Source organism: Cyprinus carpio, chromosome B18 (assembly GCF_018340385.1).
Source record: "Cyprinus carpio isolate SPL01 chromosome B18, ASM1834038v1, whole genome shotgun sequence".
NCBI classification, from domain to species: Eukaryota; Metazoa; Chordata; class Actinopteri; order Cypriniformes; family Cyprinidae; genus Cyprinus; species Cyprinus carpio.
In genome coordinates, this window is record NC_056614.1 from 7,261,230 (window position 1) to 7,284,101 (window position 22,872).

Genomic DNA, 22,872 nt, shown 5'->3' on the forward strand with positions numbered 1-22,872 from the left:
GTAATAGTAAGATGAGTAACAGTAATATTGTAATGTATTATTACAATTCAAAGAAACTGTTTTCTATTTGAATATGTATTTTTTTAAATGTATTTTTGTTCCTGTGATAGAAAAACTTCAGTGTCACATGATACTTCAGAAATCATTCTATGATTCATGTTTATTTGCTGAAGAAAGAAAGAAACATATGTTTATATTATCAGTGTTCAAAACTGTTTCATATTTTTGTTGAATCTGTCACACTTTTTTCTAGGATTCTTTGATGAATAGAAAAAAACAACAACAACAATTATGAATTTGAATATGAACCTTATAGATCTCGATGGAAAAAGTATGACTGTCTTCCTTTGTTTATGACATAGAATCAGTACTGTTCATTTATAATTCTATAATCATTTATAGTCATATGTCTATCTTAAATTGTTGGTACAGTCTTACAATAATTCACAGAATAAATAATGTGGAGATGCATAAATTTAATTGCATGCATGTAGAAGCATAATCTGAATGTTGAAATTCTTGTTGAAGAAGTGGACCATTGTCTTTGCTTGGCTTTTTGACATCTGTATTGCAATGTGTTACATTATTTGTTAGAAATGTCAGAGTTTAACTGAGTGATTTCTGTTTCTTTAGGCCTATGGCTCAGGCTGTGATATCGTGATCCTTGCAAGTGATTTTGAGTGTGTTCAAATTATTCCTGGAGCTCAGAATGGAAACATCCAGGTGGGCTGTGTGGAGTGCTCACAGCAGCTTGGCCGGGTAAGACTATACTACACTTCTTCCATTTACATTAATGCTTATAGCAGACCTTCAATACAAAACACTGAACAAATGTGGAATACTATTACAAAAGTAATCCACCCTAGTGAAACAGTGACATGAACAGTGGGCAGTTATTGACTAGAACAGACATTCCTAAACCAAAATATCAGCTTTTGATTTGGCCAAATTGAACTTAATAGCTGGCCAATTAACAAACATGTAAATCGGTAATGAACATTTTATGTTTTCCTTTTTGTGTGTGTGTGTGTAAATATTAATGTACATTTCACAGTGTTGTACAGATATACCAATTGCTCTCATTTAGTTGCTGCATCATTAGCTTTACCCAGTGAAGTTGCACTTTGGCCATCTGTTCTTGGATGGACAGAAAGAAAGTCCTGCTCAAGCTGGTTGGAGTGCTTTATCTAAAAGAGCAATGTCTGGAGAGCATTGATTTTGAAAATAGAATTGAAGACTGGGACAGGAGAGAGAAATGTAGCAAAATATATAAAATATATGTGTTTCAGCCACATTCTAGACACAGGCATCAGTCACTGATGACCAGACATTGGCTAAAAGCAGCCAAATGTATTAAACATCATAAACCCGTCTTTTTAGGCAAGAACCAGACATGGGTGTCATGTAGGCTAAAAAAATGTTTAATGGGACTGAATTTGTATTTAACGTGATTACAATTTAATAAAACCATTAGAAAGATAATTAGCCTATATAACGGTTCCTTTCCACGGTTATTCAAACAGTGAATAAATTATATAAAGTGACATTATGACTAATGTTGATCTATTGCGAGTTTAAGTTAAGAAAAAAAAAAAAAAAAAAAAAGCTATATACACTCTGAAATTAATCTTGCTTACAAAGAGTCCGGAATTCAGAAAGAGAACACACTCGCTCTCAACAAAACTGATGAGTTTCAGCGATGACTCATCTGAACGCCTCTGACTGGCCACTGCATTCCTAAGCTCAACTGAATTGTGTGTGGTTGGTTAAAATGGCCAGTTTTTTTTTTATGTTTTCTCTGTTCACAGAAGTGCGAAAATACCAGTCTTGGGTATTTTCCTTGTTTCCTTCCCTTGTTTGTTCTGAACTATTAAACTGACTGCTGTTCTTCAGAAAAATCCTCCATATCCTGCGGAATCTTTGGTTTTCCAGCATCTTTTGCATATTTGAACCCTTTCCATCAGTGACTGTATGATTTTTGAGATCCATCTTTTCACACTGAGGACAATTGATGCACTCAAACACAGCTATTAAAAAAGTTTCAAACATTCACTGATGCTCCTAAAAAAATACGGTGCATTAAGAGCCGGGGGGTGAAAACTTTTTGAATTTGAAGATCAAGGTATATTGTACTTAATTTGTTTTCCGGGAAACATGCAAGTATCTTCTGTTGCTTCCGAAGGGCAGTACTAAATGGAAAAAAAAAAATGTTTCTACAAAATAAGAAAAATTTGGACATCTTCATCCTGTTCAAAAGTTTTCACCCCCTGGGTCTTAATTCATCGTTTGAACCTCTTTTAATAGTTGTGTTTTAGTCCCTCAATTGTCCTCAATGTGAAAAGATGGTTCTCAAAATCATAGTCACTGCTGGAAAGGGTTCAAATATGCAAAATATGCTGGAAAACTGAAGATTCCGCAGGACATGGAGGATTTTTCTGAAGAACAGTGCTCAGTTTACCCTTTCAGGACAAACAAGGGACTCATGAACAACCATCACAAAATAAAAAAAGTTGTGGATCATCCAGGTAACCACACACAGTATTAAGAACTGAACTTTTGAATGGGTTTTTTTAAATAATTTCAGCTATTTTTTGTCTTGTGGACTAAATGTAAACATGCTTTGAGGTCTTAGTGAGATCTTACTCAGTACAGTACTAAATAAAAAAAAAAAAAATGACATGCATTTTGTTTGATCTCTCTTATTTTGTTAAAATTACTCACATTTTCACAGATTCTGCAAGGGGTTCACAAACTTTCAGGTGGCACTGTATATGCTAGTCCAATAAATTGTTTACAAAGGACATTAAATAATGATCTGCTTTACACTCATGCAGTCATGTGTAAATACATATTTTCAGTGTCCGTATTATCATATCAAACATTTGTGTCTAATACTATTTTATTAATATTTTATTGTGAATGTTTTCTCACAATCACATTTTCAGGAAGTTAATAATTTCTCAGACACTGATAATTATGTTAATTATAGTTTTAAAATGAAACGTAATGTAATAAACTATAAGCATATTTAACAATCGGTCAAGACAAATCATTTCAAAGTGTTTGAGCAATTTGGTCTGGCCTGTAGATCCAGTATGTTGTTCCATGCACCATCTGGTGGATATTCTGTGAAGCACAACACATTTATTTAAATTCTAAATGACTGCTCACGGGATTCAGCGGCATTCCGCTGGAGGAATTGCGTCATGCTTTGGGAAAACTCACTCCTGACAGTACAAACATGAATAGATGAACATATATCCAGTTACCTGCATTGACTGGGTTTTTGACATGGTTTTGTGTTCACAGTTCCTCTTTGCTAATGGTGGAACTGCTCTTTTATTATTATGGTAATTATAAATAATTTGTAAATAATTGTACCTTCTTTTTTTTTTAGATTGCTGCATCCTATGGAAATACCGTTTGTATTTTTGAACCAATAGCTTCCAACCCAAACAAACGTCACAAGGTGAGTTTTGCACTGGAAGACACTGGATCTTCTTTCAGAGAGTGATAATGATTACTATGGACATTTTGACATCTTTAGTAATTTACCCAAATATATATGTTTTCTATATCTTCCTGAGAGTACTTTACTGATTTTGAACAGTCATTTTTTACCAAAAACTCTTTATTAATTAGTGTTACAAATTATTTATCATTAATGTCATTTTAATTTTTTAGTGTAAAAGTATATATACATACATTTGATTATTATTATTATTTTTTAAAGCAACTGAATTACCAGTGGCAGAAGACTGGTCAGTTCTTTCTCAATGCTATAACCTACAATCTGGCCTGGGACCCGCAAGGTTTGTTTGAAACATACACTTTGTCTGTGAATGAAATAAATGTTTTTTTTTTTTTTTTTTTTTTTTTTTTTTTTTTTTTTTAATTCTATTAGGGTTTTCTGATTAAATAATACGTTTAGGAGATATTTCTCTGACTTAAGCGCAAACTCTGGATTATTTATGTTTGAATAAACAGAACAAAACATGAGACTTGAGATTTGAAGTGGTAAATGGTGCAGGTTTGTTAGCTTGGTTACTGCATAATAACCATAATGATAATAATCCCCAAATTTCCATTTGTGTTATTTTATAATCTTGATAACTTCCCTATTGTTATAAAATGAGGGAAATATTAATAGTAATAATGATAATAATAATATAAAACAAGACAAGTGGACCCAAACTTTTGTTATGTATATGGTAACGGTCAATATTAATTGCATCTGTTTTTCATGTAGGCAATCGTATCTTGGCAGCGACTGAGCATTTGCAGCTGTGGGCTCCTCCCACCAGTGACGCGCTGATAGAGGAAGAGGACAGTCAGCTGAATGATGACAGAGCTCATGAGCTGATGCTCAACGACTGGAAATGTATCTGGCAGTGCAAGTGAGTGCAGCTTAAGATCTTAACCACACTTCTGTCTGCATACTAAATCTTTAATATCGCCTGTCTGATTTACTGAACGTTAAAGCACATTTGATGAATTAAATTATTTAAATGGATCGTATAATGGAAAAAGAATGCTTTTACTCTTCTGAAATAAGAATTTTATGTAATATGTAGACGTAATATTGCCCAGGGTTTTCTCAAGCTGGAGTTTGCGAGGGGACTGCGGGGTGTTTGAAATTGCTAATTAAAAGGCTGTAAAAAATGCTGAAAATCTATTAAATTAATTAAATCAACACTGGCTGCCCACTGCTCTGGGTGTGTGTTCACGGTGTGTGTACTTGGATGGGTTAAATACAGAGCACAAATTACCAGCATGGGTCACCATACTTGGCCGAACAACACTTTACTTCACTAATTATAACTTTAATAGCATCCTATGGGACTGTCAGCTTACCTTTTAAAGCTGGATGGATTTTAGTGTTCATTATCTGGCTGCTGTTATCTTAGAATTTAACGATTTTTATAAATGCATGGTTATAGTTAGCGAGGGTAGAATGAAAACAAATAGAAACAGAAAACATCAAATTCTAAAATTTTGACTGACATGATAATGATTAATAATGAAAATAATTTTAAAAATAGTAAAAATAGAAGTTTTTTTTTTTTTTTTTTTTTTTTTTTGTGAAAATGTGAAATTATTTTATGCAGGTGTTATGTGGGACTTCAGAACACTCTTTATGAGGGCTCTTTATGAAATGCACAAAATGTTTACCTGTGTTTGTGTGGGTGTAAATTGCTCTGCTTTATGTGTGTTTTATGTCAGGACTGCTGCTGCTGTTCATATTACTCAGTGGTCTCCAGATGGAGAATATTTCGCCACAGCTGGAAAGGTAACACCCCCCTCCACACACAGACACACACACAGCATATTATATAAGCGATATATAAGTATATATAATATAAGTCTATAAGTAATGCTAGTTTTAAGTACTACACACTAGTCCTATCCCGTATAAAAACTTTATCATTGTGATGTATAAAATAAGAAATTGTCTGGTTCCCGTATGAACGAAGATGCTGTTTTGTATTTGGGAATCTAATGAATATGAGTAGCACGGGAAGCTATGGCTTCATAGTAGTTAAATTACAGTAAAGCTAGCCTTTTAAACTAGTAGTTAGCTACTGTACAATCTATTAGCTAAGCTATCTGTTATTTAAGGCTAGGTTATATTATGTAAGGTTAAACCGCATGGACACATTGCATTACACCAAATACACAAAATAATGTTATTTTTAAGCAATGTCATATGACCCTTTTAAGTATCCATGCTTACACTAACATTAGCATCCAGTAGCATCAAAGAAGTTCAGCGTTTTAAAATAGTGTAGCTTAACTATAATAGTCAACATTTGAAGTAGATCAAAAAAGTTCATCAAAGTTGTCCTAAGACAAGAACGCACATTGGTTTTAGGTTTTAATCCACTTCAAATGTTGACTACTGTAGTAAACTGGCTGTACTACAAATTTTTCCGATAAGTATAGCACGTCACACTCTTTTCCGCAGTAAACTGCAGTAAATTTCATTCCCATTTATTTTAGTAGATAAGTTAATTTGGATGGTTTCAATGAACTGATTTAAAGATTCACAACAGTTCTTTTGTATACTTCAGTGAAATATTTAGTTAAGTCTTTTAGTTTAAGTATTTTTTTATGTTGTTTCATAGTTTTATTAGTTGCTTCTCAAATTATGTGTTCAAAGACGCCTTTTTAATCCACAATTGTCTTCACGCTAGAGAATACTGCTAAGCTTAAATAGCTTACTTTAAGGTTCAAAAAACACATTATTTTCCACATAGTGTACATTATTGTTGCTTCTCTGCTTCTCTTCTAATCCCGAAATTGAATAACCATCTTGTTTTTCATGCTACTAAAATTACCAATTTGAAGAATGTAATGAATATGACGTGTCGTTTCCCCCACAAAAAAACATAATCAACATTAATTGTCATTGTCACTTCATTGTCACTGTTTTGTACTGTTCTAAATGTGCCACATGCTGGCAATTTGCTGATTTTGTTTAGAACAATGCAAAATTGCTAATGTGCCTTCAAAAATCCAAACGATTTACAAAGTGAAGTGTGTGTGTGGGGGGGGGGGGATGTGTTTTAATTTAAGCCTTTATTTATTTTTTTAATTTGATCATTTATATACTGTATATTGGTTATTTTAGGCAATGTTATATGCAATCCACATAGGTGGTTTGATATCAGCATAATAACGTATATAAGAACTCAAGTATGTATGTAAACATGTAATTTACCACAGTTGAAAAGTGCTGGAAAATCATGAAAATGTACCTTGAAAGTGCTTGAATTTTACTTTGGAAAAGGTGTAAGAACCCTGGTGTGAAAATGTGAAATTACAGGAGCACATCTATTTCTCTACTTCTCTCTCTCTCTCTCTCTCTCTCTCTCTCTCTCTCTCTCTCTCTCTCTCTCTCTCTCTCAGGATGACTGTCTGCTGAAGGTGTGGTATCCCACCACAGGATGGAAGTCTGCAGTGGTGATGCCGGACGTGACTGATAAAAAGATCCAAGCGATTCATTTCTCATTTGTGTATCTGGCGCATCCACGTACAGTCACAGGCTTCTCCTGGAGGAAAACCAGTAAATATATGCCCAAGTATGTCAAACACATCCGCAGGTTCTTTCACTCACACTAGGGTGGGTGGTATGACAGAATGTTCCATGCAATAGTAGCAATATGTCAACTAGTAGATACACTGCTAAACCATTTCTACCATTTGGTAGATATATGCATGGGGGTTGAATTCAGCAGATGTGCAGTCACAGCTGTGCATGTATTGACTATTTTGCAGTGACTTCAAAGGTGGTTCATTCAGTAACCTTTTAGATATTCATTTTGCTTATTAATTCTGATGCTAGACAGATCATTAATTTATACATACATACATACATACATACATACGTAAAAAAATTAAAAGAACAAATTATTCAAAACTAGATGATCTAGTGCCATAATTGACTTTTTTATTTATTTATTTATATATTTATATTTACTAATATTTTTTATTACTTTTTTTGTCATTAAACTTCCAGGCAAAATTATTACATTGTCTTTTATATTGTTAGTGTAAAATAAAAAGGACTCAAATTCTTTACTGTTTTGGTAAAATATATAATGTTTGAAATATTTAATTAATAATGTAATTATGATTTTTTTTTTTTATTAAAAAAATAACACAAATCTTAAAAGATTTTGAGACAAAACTTTAGTAAATGAGTTAGATATTAGTTAAATATTTCTCATTCCGTTCAATTTTGACTCCAACCTCATATCTACAGTTTCTTTGCCGAGGCGCTGTAGATTTAGCAGTGCAGGAAACGCTGCTGAGATTTTAGTCTTACCGCCCACCCTTAACTCACACTGTGAATTCCACCCGTGTTTGTGCATATTTTTCATTGTGTGTGTATGTCATAGGGGCTCTGTGTGTAACGTGTTGCTGACGTCCTGCGCGGATGGCATCTGTCGTCTGTGGAGTGAGACCCTCTTGCCTGAGGACAGTCTGCTGGGGGGGCAGATCTCAGAGAACAGCAGCAGCTTCAGCTCCTCTCTGCCAAACATAGCTCAGAAAGACAAGATACAGCACGCTCTGGAGGTCAGCGTGCAAAAGCACACATGCACATAAACACCAGTCTGAAATCATACAGACAAAATTGCATTATTGGTGTATTGGTGCATTATTGCTATGTCTGTAGTCTCTGGTGTATGTGTACACACTGTTCCTGCAATATAGTCAAATAATCACATTGTTGTTTGTGTGTTCCTTACGTATTAAATCATAATTGCTTAGATATCAAGGCTGAAATCACTCTGAAATGGAAATAAATGTCTGTTTCTAAGTTATATTGAAATAGTCGAATGGCAGAAGTATTGAATGATTTTTTGCAACAGATCTCCTCCTCAGCAGTTGTCATCTTCAGTAGGATGTGTGAAATCTGTATGCTAACAAGCAGCAGCCTACCTTTTGTCTCCATGTAAACCAAAAACTAACAAGCAATACATGTTTAATGAAAATCAGATCTTGCTGCCAGTAGACAAATTGGTTGGCAATTTAAAATAGTCAAGCATCAAACAGGGCAAAACAACCAAATAGAAGCACCACAAATGTACTACATAAGATAAATATGTACAAAAATATCCTGTGAATTATTTTCGGTTTGTTCTTCATACAAATCTAGACAGATCTGATTTCAGAACACTCAGAATATTTTGCATAATGAATAATATGCTTTTTTAAAATGGCCTTCACCATTGCACTGACTGGCAATAAATCTGACATATGCAACCAGTTAACAGATCAAATATTCACATATCCCTGTGATTTCCCAGATGAAGGTTAGTTTTAAACTAACCAACAGTTTAATATTTAACAGTTTGCAAATTAAATATAATTGTATCCTAATTTAGTTATTTGGTGTTTGGTAACGAAGGGCCTACTTTGCATCAGCAACACTGACTCAGTGACAAACAAGTAATTCATAAGAAGATAACTGATGACACCTTTATTTATAGCTACTAGTTCCTTACTAATTAATCATTTGATTGTTGTTCATAAATATAATAATATATTATGTGTCAGGTATGCAAAATCATGATCCTACTAAAGAGCTTCTTCAATTAGGATACAATATTCAGCAATCAAATATTTATTTATCAATCATTGGACACCTATTTGGAAGTTGAAAACAAACATTTTAGCGTTTTAAACGATTTACGAACATTTTAAATGAAGTAGCAACATAACTTGTCAAGGAGTAATAACCCAAATTCTACCACTGAATCTGTTGAGAGCCGTAGAAGTATAGTGGACATATATATATATATATATATATATATATATATATATATATATATATATATATATATATATATATATATATACAGAGTATATATATATATGTGTATGTGTTTTTATTATTTAGTCATGTTTTTTTTTTGACAAATATTTTGTGGTATTTTATGGTGTATGAAAATACAAAACACTAAAGTATTTTGATACAAATTATGAAGCCATTTTCATCAACCCTGTCAAAAACAAATATTTGAAAAATTTTATATTTGAGATACGTTTTTGAAATACATGTATCATAAATACTGCCCTGTGTAATACAAATGCCTTATTATAGTGGCTAGTTAATTGAGTTTTATTCATCCCATTTCCAAAATCAACCAATAATTTTCGAAAGATGCAAGCACTTATGTGTTTGGGCAGTTTTACATTACATAGAGTTTTACATGGCAGTGTGCTTCAAAGTCAGGGAAAAAAAAAAATTGTGCATGGCCTTCATTTAATATAATTGTGCATATGATGATTTCATCTTTTTGTGGATTATGTGGTTTTATTGGAAAAACAGAAGCATGATGAATGGCCTCTGGTTTGAACAGCTCTGATAAGTAATAAATAACATGATGTGCAGTTAACTTTATTATAAGAAAGCAAAAACACATTATTTACCCCGTTTGCATCTGCAAGGCGCCAGTTACACATTTTTCCTGTGTTAACGTCAGTAATGGGTATGGAGGGTAGGCACCTACTGCCAGAAACATAAATTGGCATAAATTGATGATAAAATTTTCACTTTCAGTTGTATTTCTTTAATGTTAGATGTTAGGATATTGTAAAACTGTTGTAAAATTAATATTGTTTTTGACAGAATTTTTTGTGAGTTTGTATACATTTGTGTTTAATAAAATCACAGGCTGTTAGTTTTTCAGTTTAGCAAACACGCATGGCTGTGTCACATCTTAAGTGTATTTTTATTAATATTGCAACTTTCAGCTGTCTCCGTGTGCCGTCTGTAGACCCATATAGAATCTGCATCTTCAGCACTGATTTTAGGGGAAAAACTTTAATCACACATGACAAAGTGTGTTTTTGAGGCTAAGAGTACCACACTCTGTTTGATTGTTGGCCTGCTGAACATGAATTCCATTTGCGATGGTAAAAATTGTCTGTCTCCATTCAGTCTATCCACCACCTCAAGCACCTGCGTAGGGGGCGCAGGAGATCGTCCGCCCTGGTGGCCCACACTGAGCTGCTGCCCAGCCAGCTGGGGTCCCACGAAACTCACCGCCACATCTCACACCACGCCAACGCCCTCTGCCACTTCCACATCTCTGCCAGCATCAATCCCAACACAGGTGCACATGCATACACACAATTTCTTGTGTTTATATGGTTTATGAGAACAAAATTTTATATAATTGCATAGAGATTCTTTATAAGCAGCTTAACCTTGTTATGCCTGATATTTATTATTTTACATAAAGAAATACATAGTTTTTTTTTTTTTTAATAGAACAGTTTATTGAACCTTCAGACAATATACTAAAAAAAAAAGTTTGCATGTGTTTTTTTATTTTTTTATTTAAAGTATCATATTTGATGCATCAGGCTTTTATGGCTCTAGTAAACTTTTAAACTAGTATGATACAGTAAATTCTTAAACTTGTGTGATGCAGTATAGGACAAATGGAAGCTCATACTCAAGGAGAAAAAAAAAATACACCAGTTTTATTCAGAGGCCCAAATTTAAATGCTTTTTCTGATCATAGCTTTGTAATTTTTATTGTGTGGGGACAAGACATATAATGCAACTGAATACAGTGATGATTGAGAAATGCATTCCTTAAAAGCTATTAGAAGCCCCTGATTTTAACTTGATTTTACTTTAAAAATAAAAATGCATAGATAGACGAGTTGCATATCTTAAATATGCAGATCTTAAACATATTAAAAATATTATTAAACAATAATACTAAATAATCTTTATTTATATATATATACAAATAAATGCAGGACGTTTTCTGTTCCAGTTTATGGGTGGGGTTTAGAAGATAAAAGTATGATCTTCTCAGAATAAAAAGAGTGCTTGTAAGCCACATATGGACATATACTGTACATGTATGCATTCATACAAACTCACACTGACAGTAGCGTGATCTTTCTTTCTGTCATCAGATATCCCCGCAATGCTGGCTGGATCAGGCCTGTTCTCTGAGGACGTCAGCGGAGGGTTTGTGGTTCACTGGCTGAATAATAAAGATCTGAGCTTCACCACCTCCATGGACCTGTTCATGCAGCAGCTGCGCAAACTTTCTGAGCAACACCTGGAGCAAGCCACTGAAGACTTTGAGCAGGAGGGGGCAGCCAAGTTTGACTTCGGTATTACCTTATGAATAAACCTGTTAGCATATAGATTAGACTTAAAGGGATAGTTCTTCAAAAATTTAAATTTTGTTGTTAATTATTGTTAAATATTGTTAATCATTATTGTTTCTTTAAGATTTTCTTCTGCATATTTACAGTATATTGTATAGTGTGCTCTTTTGTGGGTTTTTTTAGATCTGGATGATATGTCTGATAAGGGCTCTTCAGAGCATGAGGAGGGAGATCAGGAGGGCAGCACCAAGGCCTCTTCTCCTGGTTCGAGCAGCAGTGCTCCTCTACCCTCTGTTTTGCTGGATCGGAAACTGGAGACTCTCATCCTGGAGTGGAACAAAAGTCCAGACATGCTCTTCACTATTCACCCACACGATGGATCCTTCCTCGTCTGGCACATCAAATACCTGGATGAGTTTATACCTGGCATCTTTAGACAGGTTCAGGTAAGATAATCATTCAGAAATCATGATAATGACAAGTAATGCATCATGATAGTTCTGAGGTATGGTATTATGTTCAGAAATATAAACAAGCCTATGCTCCTTAATTGCTGGCAGCAGCCATTGAAAATGTATGCTAATACACTAATACACTTACGCTACTAATTACACAGATAAACAAAGGAAAATCAATTTGTTGTCTCCTTCAGGTGTCGTTCTCCTCTCGTATTCCGGTAGCGTTCCCCACAGGTGATGCTAACTCCCTTAGTAAGAACATCATGATGTACGCGTGTACGTTTATGGACCAAGACAACTGCAGTGCTCTGGAGGATAAGAGAAGCGAGCGGCGGGTTCCTCAGAGTGCATCTGCGTCCGCCGGGCTCAGTGCTCTTGGACACTCTCTTGCTGCTGTCATCGGCCCTGCTGTCATGATGGTTTCCAAACACGTGGACGGCTCGCTCAACCAATGGGCTGTGACCTTTGCTGAGAAGTCCGCCTTTTCGAACGTCCTCACAGTTTCGCACAAATTCCGTTACTGCGGACACCGTTTCCATCTAAATGATTTGGCTTGTCACACGGTACTTCCCTTGCTGCTGACGTCATCTCATCACAATGCACTGTTGACGCCCTCTGGATCTGGAAACGTTGATGGAGATCAGAATGGGGGCGTGGCTTTACAACCCACCAGGCCAATGAGAGGCATTCCCCGTAAACAACTGCGAAATGCAGCCACGCTTACATTCCACGACCCCAATGCGATCTACAGTGAGCTGATCCTCTGGAGAGTCGATCACATTGGCCCACTCTCCTGCACAGGGGGCGTGTCGGAGCTAGCACGAATCAACTCGCTGCACACATCTGCATTCTCCAATGTGGCCTGGCTGCCAACACTCATCCCTAGCTCAGTGCTTGGTGAGTTTAACACCACATCTGTATCCATACCTGGTATATAATTCATTGTTATTCGATAAAATAGGGAGCACAATTTAAACAAAACCCTATACTTTGAATACATACCTGCACTATAACTTTCCTATGAGATGATGAGAGCTGTCACTTTTTGACTGATGAGTTATAAAGCAGAACACCCTAACAATGTCCATGCAGCCACCAGAACAATCTTGTAACTGCTAAGTAGCACCCATGCATCCACACAGAATCACCCAAGCAATTCCCTTACAACAACCCAGGACCTTATGAACATCCTAGAAACACCCTAGGAACCACCCAGAGCAGCATAGAAATTACCTATCAATGAATAATCCACCAGCCAGTAAAATGCCTAACAATGCCCTATCAAGCAGGGCTGAGCAAGTTAACATGTTAATTAATTAACGGCAGCAATTATTTTATTGTGCATTAACACAATTTATTATTATTAGTAGTAGTAGTATTTCCGCCCAGACAAGTAACTTATATTTACTCGGACTTTTTTTTTTTTTTTTTTTTTTTTTGTATGAAAAGAGTGTGTCAAAGCTTAATGTTGAGCCCTGATATATATATAAGGCAGCAACATAACAAAACATGTTTTATGTTATGTTGCTGCCTTATGTTAAACTGCTTTAAATTACTTTTTTTCCACATCATCTACACCCCATACACCATAATGGTAAAGCAAAAACAGGTTTTTAACATCTTTGCAATTTTTTAAAAAATAAAACACTTAAATGATTCCATTGCAAGTATTCATACCCTTATCTGGGACAGTTGACATTTAGCTCAGGGGCATTCATATTGCTTATAGATGTTACTAGACTTCAAGTTAACCTGTGGCAAATCAACTGACTGGGTATGATCTGGAAAGGCAAACATGCCTTAATAATAGTTCTAACAACTAATAATGCATATCAGAGCAAAAACCAAGCCCTGAGGTCAAAATAACTGCCTGTAGAGCTCAGAAACAGGTTTGCGTCAAGCCACACATCTGGAAAAGATTTCAAAAAAGCATTCTGCTTCATTGAAGATTCACAGAAGCATGTAGTCTCTGTTACTCTTAAAGGAAAAAGTTTGAAACAACCAAAACTCTTCATAGAGCTGGCCTTCTGGCCAAACTGAGCCACTGATGGAGAAGGGCTTTGGTTTGAGTGGTGACTAAGAACCTGATGGTTACTCTAGTTGGCCTCCATGTTCATATGTGGAGATAGGAGAAATCTACAGAAGGACAAAAATCACTGCAACACTCCACCGATCTGGGCTTTAAGGCGATGTGGCCAAACTCAATCCTCTCTTTAGTGAAGACACATTAAAACACACTTAGAATTTGCAAAAAAAAAAAGCAACTTCAGTACCCCCAGACTGTGAGAAACAAGATTTTCTGGTCTGATGAACCTCAATTCTAAGCATCATGTTTGAAGGAAACTAGGCACTGCTCATCACCTGCAGAGTCCCATCCCAAAAGTAAAGTGTGCTGGTATCAGCCTCATGCTGTGGGGCTGTTTTTCAGCGGCAGGGACTGAGGGACTCATCAGAGTAGAAGAAACACTCAGTGCACCAAAATATTGAGATGGCCTTAATGAAAACCTAGTCTAGAGCATTCAGAACCTCAGACTGGGCAGAAGGTTCACCTACCAGCAGGACAATCAGCCACAGCAAGAGTGGCTTATAGACAATTATGTGAATGTCATTGAGTGGCCCAGCCAGAGCCTGGGATTGAACCCAATCAAATATTTCTGGAGAAACCTGAAAATGTGTGTGTGTGTCCCATGAACACCACCAACCCCCCAACCACCCCCCACCCTTCCAACATGACAGAACGTTAGAGGTGAAGAGATGATGAGAAGGATGGCAGATACAGTAATTGCCAAATCCTGATGAGCAAAGCTTGTAGCATCAAACAAAAAAGACTTGAGGCTATAAAGGTGCTTCAGCAAAAAAAAAAAAAATATATTGCTAAGGGTATGAATACTTATGCAATGTACTTATTTCAGTTTAATATAAGATAATGATAAGACATGAAAGAGAACTTAGTTCAGTACTCAATAGGAATGAGCATTTCAAGCAAAAATAATATTCAAAGATTGCTGGGAATTATTAGATTATCATTCGAAAATCGCAACCCTTCCCCACATGCATGCACACAGGTATAGGCTTCACACCCATAAACAGAGAGAGGGAGTGAGACCATTCACGCTTTCAGTCTGTATGATAACAAACTGTTTAATTAATTAGGGGATAGACTATCTTAAAGGGTTAGTTCACCCCAAAATAAAAATTCTGTCATTGATTACTCGCCCTCATGTCATTCAAAACCCATAAGACCTTTGTTCATCTTTGGAACAAAAATTAAGATATTTTTTAAGATAAATTAAGATCCATAGACAGTAACACAACTGAAATGTTCCCAGACACAGAATCTTAGTAAGGACATCGGTAAAACGGTTCATGTGGCATCAGTGGTTCAACTTAAATTTTGCGAAGCTATGAAAATACTTTTTGTGTGCAAAGAAAACAAAAATAACATATTTAACAATTCTTCTTTCCTGAGTTACTGTCTTCCGCCATTTTGGAGAGTACCCAAGAATGTAATCAGCGTTGTTTACGTTAGGGGGGAAAGCGCGTCCATGAACGTAGTCTGCATAATCAGCGTTGTTTACACTTAGGGTAAAGCATGCTTATGCATTGTGATACTCTCCAAAATGGCAGAAGACAGTAGGGGGAGAAGAATTGTTGAATAAAATTGTCGTTTTGTTTTCTTTGCGAACAAAAGTATTCTCAGAGCTTCACAAAATTTAAGTCATGCCACTTATGTCACATGGACTGTTTTACCAATTTCCTTGCAACGTTTCTGTGTCTGGGAACATTTCAGTTGCATTGCTGTCTATGCATGGTCAGAAAGCTCTAGGATTCCATCAAAAGTATCTTAATCTGTGTTCCAAAGATGAACGAAGGTCTTACAGGTTTTGAATGACATGAGGGTGAGTAATTAATGACAGAATTTTAATTTTGGGGTGAACTAACCCTTTAACTCAAGCCATATACCGATTGTAACATGCTGAAACATATTATTATGATAAACATAACCGAATGACGGCACTTGTTAGCATAACAGTCTGACAATTAGCATAAATCAACTGCTCATAAGGCTAGGACATTTCCATTTGAAGAAATGGATGGAATAAATTTAGTTAATAAGTTATATGTGGGAGGAATATATTTATTTAGATTTCTTTTTAATACGTGCTTGCTTTTTACTTTCACTTTCTAGATTCACAATCACACATGCTCTGTGTATACTACGGAGCGGCAGTACTTTGTTACCACACATTTTACAAGATTAACATGTTTGTCAGTGTTGCTCAGAATTTGCTAATCATTCGCCATCATCCTATCAGTCATCTCTCCTTACTCTGTTTATGGGTTAAAACAATCGGTAAGCAAAATTTTACGTACTATAATGTAACAAGCTACCTCTAGCAGCCATGTCCCTTTAGTGGCTCCGTAGAATGCGTTTTTCATTTTTCGTCCCTTCCCCAATACAGATTCAACACACCTCTAACCCAGTCGGTGGTGTTTGTGGTCTGCACAGAACCAAGTTACCGTAATAGTTATATGCCATGCAAAGTCTACAGTGTGCGTGTAGACAGCATTTTCTACTGTTGTCTTTTATAGCATTTAGGTGAGTTATTGGCAGTACCACCCTCTGCCTACATGAACGTGTCGCCACCTCATCAGCACTGAAATCATGGGGATATTTTTTTAGACAATCACACAACTTCGATATTCAGTAATTAAATCAACTAATCGTGACCCATCCATAGTACTCATATGCCCTGTGATAGCCACGTGCTTCGGATTTGTGCGCTCAGAAAACTGAATATCAAAAGCACAGCCCTATTCTGAAAAAGGGGGAAGGGAACAGTAGCTCATTTGCATTTAAAGATACATGTATGAAAGCGTGTTTCTGCTTCCACTCAAAATAGACATTTTCAAAATGATATAAATTATCTGTGGGGTATTTTGAGCTGAAACTTCACAGACACAATCTGGGGACACCTGAGACTTATATTACATGATATAAAAAGAGGTCGTCTTTAAGTAATTACTATGTCTGGCTTCTTAAAAATGTTTTGTGTTTGTGTCAGGAACGTACTGTAACTCAGCAAGTGCGTGCTTTGTGGCATCTGATGGTAAAAACCTGCGTCTGTATCAGGCTGTGGTGGATGCCCGCAAATTGCTGGATGAACTCTCCGACCCAGAGACCTCTGTAAGAGCTTTTCAGAGTAGATTTGATAAAAATAATGTCTTTATCTGCCAATTAACAAATGGTAAATGTCAGTAGAGTTGACCTGATTGTTGATCTCTGATTGTTGCTTTTATGTTCAGAAACTGGTGGGTGAAGTATTCAACATTGTGAGTCAGCAGTCCACTGCCCGGCCCGGCTGCATCATAGAGCTGGATGTCATTACTAACCAGGTGGGTTCTGTTTGTGTACACATGCAAGTTTGTGTTTGATTAACATTGTTGCAATTCAAAAAAATTATAAATTATATGCTGTGTATAATTCTGCATGTACTGTATGTTTGTGTCTTTCAGTGTGGCTCAAACACACAGCTGCTTCACGTATTCCAGGAGGATTTTATTTTAGGTTACAAACCACATGAAGACATTCCAGATTTCAACATTACCAGTGTTCCCTCTGGGCAAGGTAAAAAAAACCTTCTTTCCTTAGAAGTATGGTTTAAGACAATTTTACAGAACATTAAAAAATTTTTTTGTCTTTGTTTCTAGAGTACCAGCCCCCTCCTTTCTCAGAAAAGTTCTTCCTGGTGGTGATCGAGAAGGATGCAAATCGGAACTCAGTGTTACAGATGTGGCATCTTCATCTGCGCTCTGTGCAGGCGTGTGTGGGTGTGTATGATGTGCGTTATTTGTGAAATGATAACAGCTGTCAGCAGACAGCTTATGAGAGGAAATTGTGAGGGGAGTCTCATGAATGGAAAGCTGATACTTCCTCTAATGACTAATTTTTTTTTTTTCAGAGATGGAAATAATTTAGAAGGAAATGATGCCCTAATTTACCCATTGGGCTGCACTGTGTATTGTACTGTCTATATCTTTCTGTTGATATCTGTTTCTGTCTCTCTCTGTCTCTGTCTGAGATGAATTTAATATAATTAGTGTCATGATTGATTACTGTTACATTTTACTGGCTTTCTAATCCTTGCAGAAGAGCCAATAAATGAGCACGTGTTCCAGAACCAGCTGACAGTTCCTTTGAATCAGAACTATGGTGACTCATCTCCTGACACCACTCCAGGTCATAGTCCACTGCCTCGCTCCTCCTCTTCCGCCAACCTGCAGTCAGCCAGCAAACTCATCCTGAGCTCTAAACTGGTCTACAGTCAGCGGTTAGACCTTCCACCAGGGGTGGAGCTAATCAGAGCCACACCCTCTGCCGGTATGATCATTTATGCATGCATTGTTACAGACTAGAATTGCCCCATTAATTGCATTATAGCATTAATATAAGCTATACATGCTAGCTTTTAAAGGGATAGTTCACCCAAAAATGAAAATTCTGTCATAAATTATTCACCCTCATGTCATTCTAAACCCATTCGGAAAACAAATTAAGATATTTTTATTGTTGTAATAGAAGATCTTTTTGTTCATGGATAGAAAGGGAAGTAACTAATTCAAGGTCCAGAAATTGTTAAAATGGTCCATGTGACCTCAGTGGTTCAACTTGAATTTTATGAAGCTATGAGAATACTTTTTTTTGTGCAAAAAAAACTTTATTCAACTATTTCTTTTCTTCTGTGTCAATCTTCGACTCACGTTCACAAGAGTACCATGATGCATGTGTGGTGCTGCTGGCGCAAGAGCCAGCGTGCTGACGTAGAGCCCAGATGAGCTGGACCTTCTTTGCAAGCAGAGGAATGTACACACATGCACTGTGATACTCTAGTGAACATATTTTAACAATGTCCCTACTACCTTTCTGGGCCCAAAAATGTGCCAGTTGCGTTGCTATCTATGCAGGGCCAGAAAGCTCTCAGATTTCATCAAAAATATCTTAATTTGTGTTCCAAAGATGAACTATGGTGTTATTTTGGATGAAATCTGAGAACTTTCTGTCCCTCCAGCTATGCAGCTATGCAGCTGACGATTTCTAGTTTAAGATAAATAACATAAGATCAGTTCTGTGTGGTTATACTTGGGTCATTGGGCTGTTAATAAAATCTTCCTGATATTCGCGATGCACTACTACAAACTACTGTGCACCAAGATTTTAGTTTACCAATGTCATTGTAGAAATACCAAACTCACAAGTGTATGATAATATGGGGGTTATTAAAGTAAAGTGAAACCCTTATCTAGAATAAAAGCATGTGTCATTGTAGCAACCCTCTATAGACACCTTGTCAATTGAGTCACCATTTGTTAGTACATTTTTTTTGTTTAATCTCCAGACTGAAATACTAGACTAAACTATATATATATATATATATATATATATATATATATAGTATATGCAAAGCTGTGCTATTTTACAAAAAAATGTTATATGTATATGTATGTATATATAAATATTGGGTGTTCTTTTCAAAGGTCACTTGAGCTCCTCATCTATCTACCCTGTGTGTTTGGCTCCATACTTGATTGTGACCAACTGTTCTGATGGACGCGTCAGGTTCTGGCACTGTAGGGTGGATATGGATTTATCAGTGCCACACCTCAAAGAGACACGTTTATATCGGTGGGAGCACTGGAGACTCTTGAAAGAGGAAGAGGACAACGACAGTTCTGTGAGTGTTGCAGGTCGACCCGTTGCCGTAAGCTGCTCCTACACTGGAAGACTTGCTGTGTCGTTCAAACAGATTCTGCCTGAGAACGAAGGTGGCATGCTTCAGGACTTCTCCATGCTTGTATCGATCTACGAGTGTGAGTCGACAGGTGGCTCAGAGTGGGTCCTGGAGCAGACGATTCACCTTGATGATTTTAGCAAACCTGTGAAAACGCTAGATCCACGTGTTAGTGTTGATAGCAATTTGTTTGTCTATAGCAAGTCAGATTTGTTTATAACCAAAGACAGCCCCAATGTCAAACACTTTGTGCACCTAGACTGGCTGTCTAAAGAAGATGGGTCGCACATCCTGACGGTCGGGGTTGGATCCAACATCCTTATGTATGGACGCATCTCAGGGGTTGTCACAGAGCAGACATCAGTGAAGGATGGCATGGCAGTCACCCTGCCTCTAGGGGGCAGTATAAAGCAGGGAATTCGCTCTCGTTGGGTGCTGCTGAGGTCCGTAAACCTTGTCTCTTCCGTGGACGGTACCCCATCCCTGCCGGTGTCCCTATCCTGGGTGCGTGACGGCATCCTGGTGGTGGGCATGGATTGTGAGATGCATGTTTATGCACAGTGGAGGCAGGATGAGAAACCGGGCGACTCTGACGACAACAACATCTCATCCCCAGATGGCGTTGGAGGTCGCACTATGTACGTTTCAAATGAGGGCAGAGCGCGATCTAAGAGTGTCTTCGAGGGAAGTGCGGGAATTGATGATGCGTTACGCCCCCCAGCAGTGATTCAAGATGGTGGTTTGTTTGAGGCGGCCCATTCATTGTCGCCCACTCTTCCGCAGTACCATCCAACACAGCTTCTAGAGCTTATGGACCTTGGAAGGGTACGTCGTGCCAAGGCCATTTTGGCACACCTGGTCAAGTGCATTGCTGGTGAAGTTGCAGTGGTAAGGGACGTAGAAGCAGGTGAGGGTGGTGCCAGGAGACACCTATCTCGAACCATCAGCGTGACGGGTAGCACGGCAAAAGACACTATTGTTGCTGGTCGAGATGGTGGGCGAGATTACACAGAAATCAATTCCATACCTCCTCTTCCGCTATATGCCCTGCTGTCTGCGGACCAGGACACCTCTTACAAGATGGGAGATGAAGTGGGAAAAGCTGGAAAAGGGGCAGAACGTGAGACACAGAAACAACCAGAGGATCAGTATGCTGATCTGTTTCAGGTGCAGGCTGTCACAACCGACGATTTCATGAACTTTGCTGCAGAGAAACCAGAGAAGAAGTCTCGCGTGATTAACCTATCACAGTACGGCCCCACGTACTTTGGCCCTGAACACGCACAGGTGCTGTCTTCACATCTTATGCACTCCAGCCTGCCAGGTCTCACACCCCTTGAGCAGATGTTCCTTGTGGCTCTTGCCGATACTGTGGCGACCACTAGTGCAGAAGTAGCAGGACCCACAGATAAACAGTACACTGGTGAGTTTACTTCTCATGCAGACTTTAAAACTGAAATGTGTCATTTCTGCACCACTAGCGTCACCAAACGGAACTGCAAAAATATTTACTATTTTACAGGTTTCCCAAAAACACTTCCCCCCCATTTCTCATTGCTCAGACAAAATAGATCTTGTCTCAAAGTCATGGTTGAGCCAATTTGTTTTTTTCTGGATGCTTAATTTTGCCAAAATCATTCTGTAAAAATATTCTTTAATAAAATGTAATGAATAATCTAAAGCTTGTTTGTTAAAATGAGGAAAGAAAACATTTTATTTAACTTTGTTTAGCATTTTAAATGAGTTGCCTTTTATTGCCTTTTATTATCTTTAGTACATTAGTACATATCAACAGCTCACCCTTCGACATACTGTCACAGACATAGTCACATGATCAAAATGAATAGATGGAAAGGGCACAGAACAGAAAAAGACTAAGAGAAAAAGAATGATGCATTAAAGTGAACAAAAAGAGATTGGTAAGCTTAACCTATCTTTTGATTTTCACTGTTAAGTCATGAAGTCATTTAAAATTTAACGTTGTTCCATGAGAGGACAAAGTGATTAACCATAATATCAGTTCTTTTTTTTTGATTATGTCTCAGATAATTGTCACTCAGAAAATAAAATTGTTGTGGGATGTTTGTAAAAGTGGCGTTCTGTTTACTTTCGAGAGAAACTGATGAGATTGTGTGCAGAGATGCAAACTATACCTTTCGCCGAAAGTCATCGTTTTGAATTCTAAATAGTTGCTACTTCATACGTCAGTACAAAAAAAGTGCTGAACTTTGATTTTTAATGTTTTAATTATTATTATTATTTTTTTTTATTTTTTTTAAATAACACCTCTGCCATTTACTGGTTATAGTAGGAATGTTATGTCGTTTTATTTTTTAAAAGTGGTTCCAACAGGTGGCAGAAATCTTCCACTTAAGCGTTGCACGTCCCATGCTTTATCTCTATGAATAAAAAAATAAATGAATAATAAATAATGAATAATAAATGAATTTTACATAGGCCTATATTGAAAATTGAGACAAATAAATAAAACATATTTTTTAAAAAGAATATACAGGGGGCAACACTGATCTCAGCAAATGTGCAGTTGCACCCCTGAATAAACATGAGTATCTTGTGAGTGTAATTTCTTGTATTGGCTAACTGTCTAGTACACTATGTCACTGGGGTTAGCAGAGTACATGATTTTTTTTTTTTTTTTTTATAACCTTGGTATTATTATTTATTGTCAACATTAAACATATCAGGCTTTATCCATGTTACCTATAGATCACATCTTTTTTATTTAGTCTCTTTAGTACTAAATTTTAACACAATGTTCCAGTGCTTGCTAGCCAAAATGCAAGGAGAAAGGTTCAGGGACAGTAGGATAAATCATACAGTATGCAAGTGTTTATACCGTAGTTCTAATTCACCTAACATTATATTGCTGATGAACTTTCAAAGTTCAATATTCAATTTTCCAGTAGAGGGAAGTTTTTAATTAGTCTCGATGTGCTGTTAAATGTTTAATTGGATCA

The 22,872-nt window shown here is 36.8% G+C and overlaps 1 protein-coding gene across 7 annotated transcripts in view; it reads left to right on the top strand.

The window, feature by feature from the left end:
* LOC109110540 (dmX-like protein 2) overlaps positions 1-22,872 on the top strand; it is a 67,352-nt gene that overhangs the window by 21,114 nt on the left and 23,366 nt on the right. For all 7 annotated transcript variants that reach the window (XM_042743664.1, XM_042743663.1, XM_042743667.1 and 4 more), the window contains exons 2-18: positions 634-759; positions 3,398-3,469; positions 3,734-3,812; positions 4,250-4,397; positions 5,224-5,290; positions 6,910-7,082; positions 7,902-8,079; positions 10,451-10,625; positions 11,446-11,649; positions 11,830-12,092; positions 12,299-13,001; positions 17,171-17,292; positions 17,412-17,501; positions 17,622-17,733; positions 17,817-17,936; positions 18,256-18,486; positions 19,641-21,317. In XM_042743664.1, coding sequence (XP_042599598.1) covers positions 634-759; positions 3,398-3,469; positions 3,734-3,812; positions 4,250-4,397; positions 5,224-5,290; positions 6,910-7,082; positions 7,902-8,079; positions 10,451-10,625; positions 11,446-11,649; positions 11,830-12,092; positions 12,299-13,001; positions 17,171-17,292; positions 17,412-17,501; positions 17,622-17,733; positions 17,817-17,936; positions 18,256-18,486; positions 19,641-21,317 — 4,540 coding nt within the window. The remainder of the gene's footprint in view (positions 1-633; positions 760-3,397; positions 3,470-3,733; positions 3,813-4,249; positions 4,398-5,223; positions 5,291-6,909; positions 7,083-7,901; positions 8,080-10,450; positions 10,626-11,445; positions 11,650-11,829; positions 12,093-12,298; positions 13,002-17,170; positions 17,293-17,411; positions 17,502-17,621; positions 17,734-17,816; positions 17,937-18,255; positions 18,487-19,640; positions 21,318-22,872) is intronic.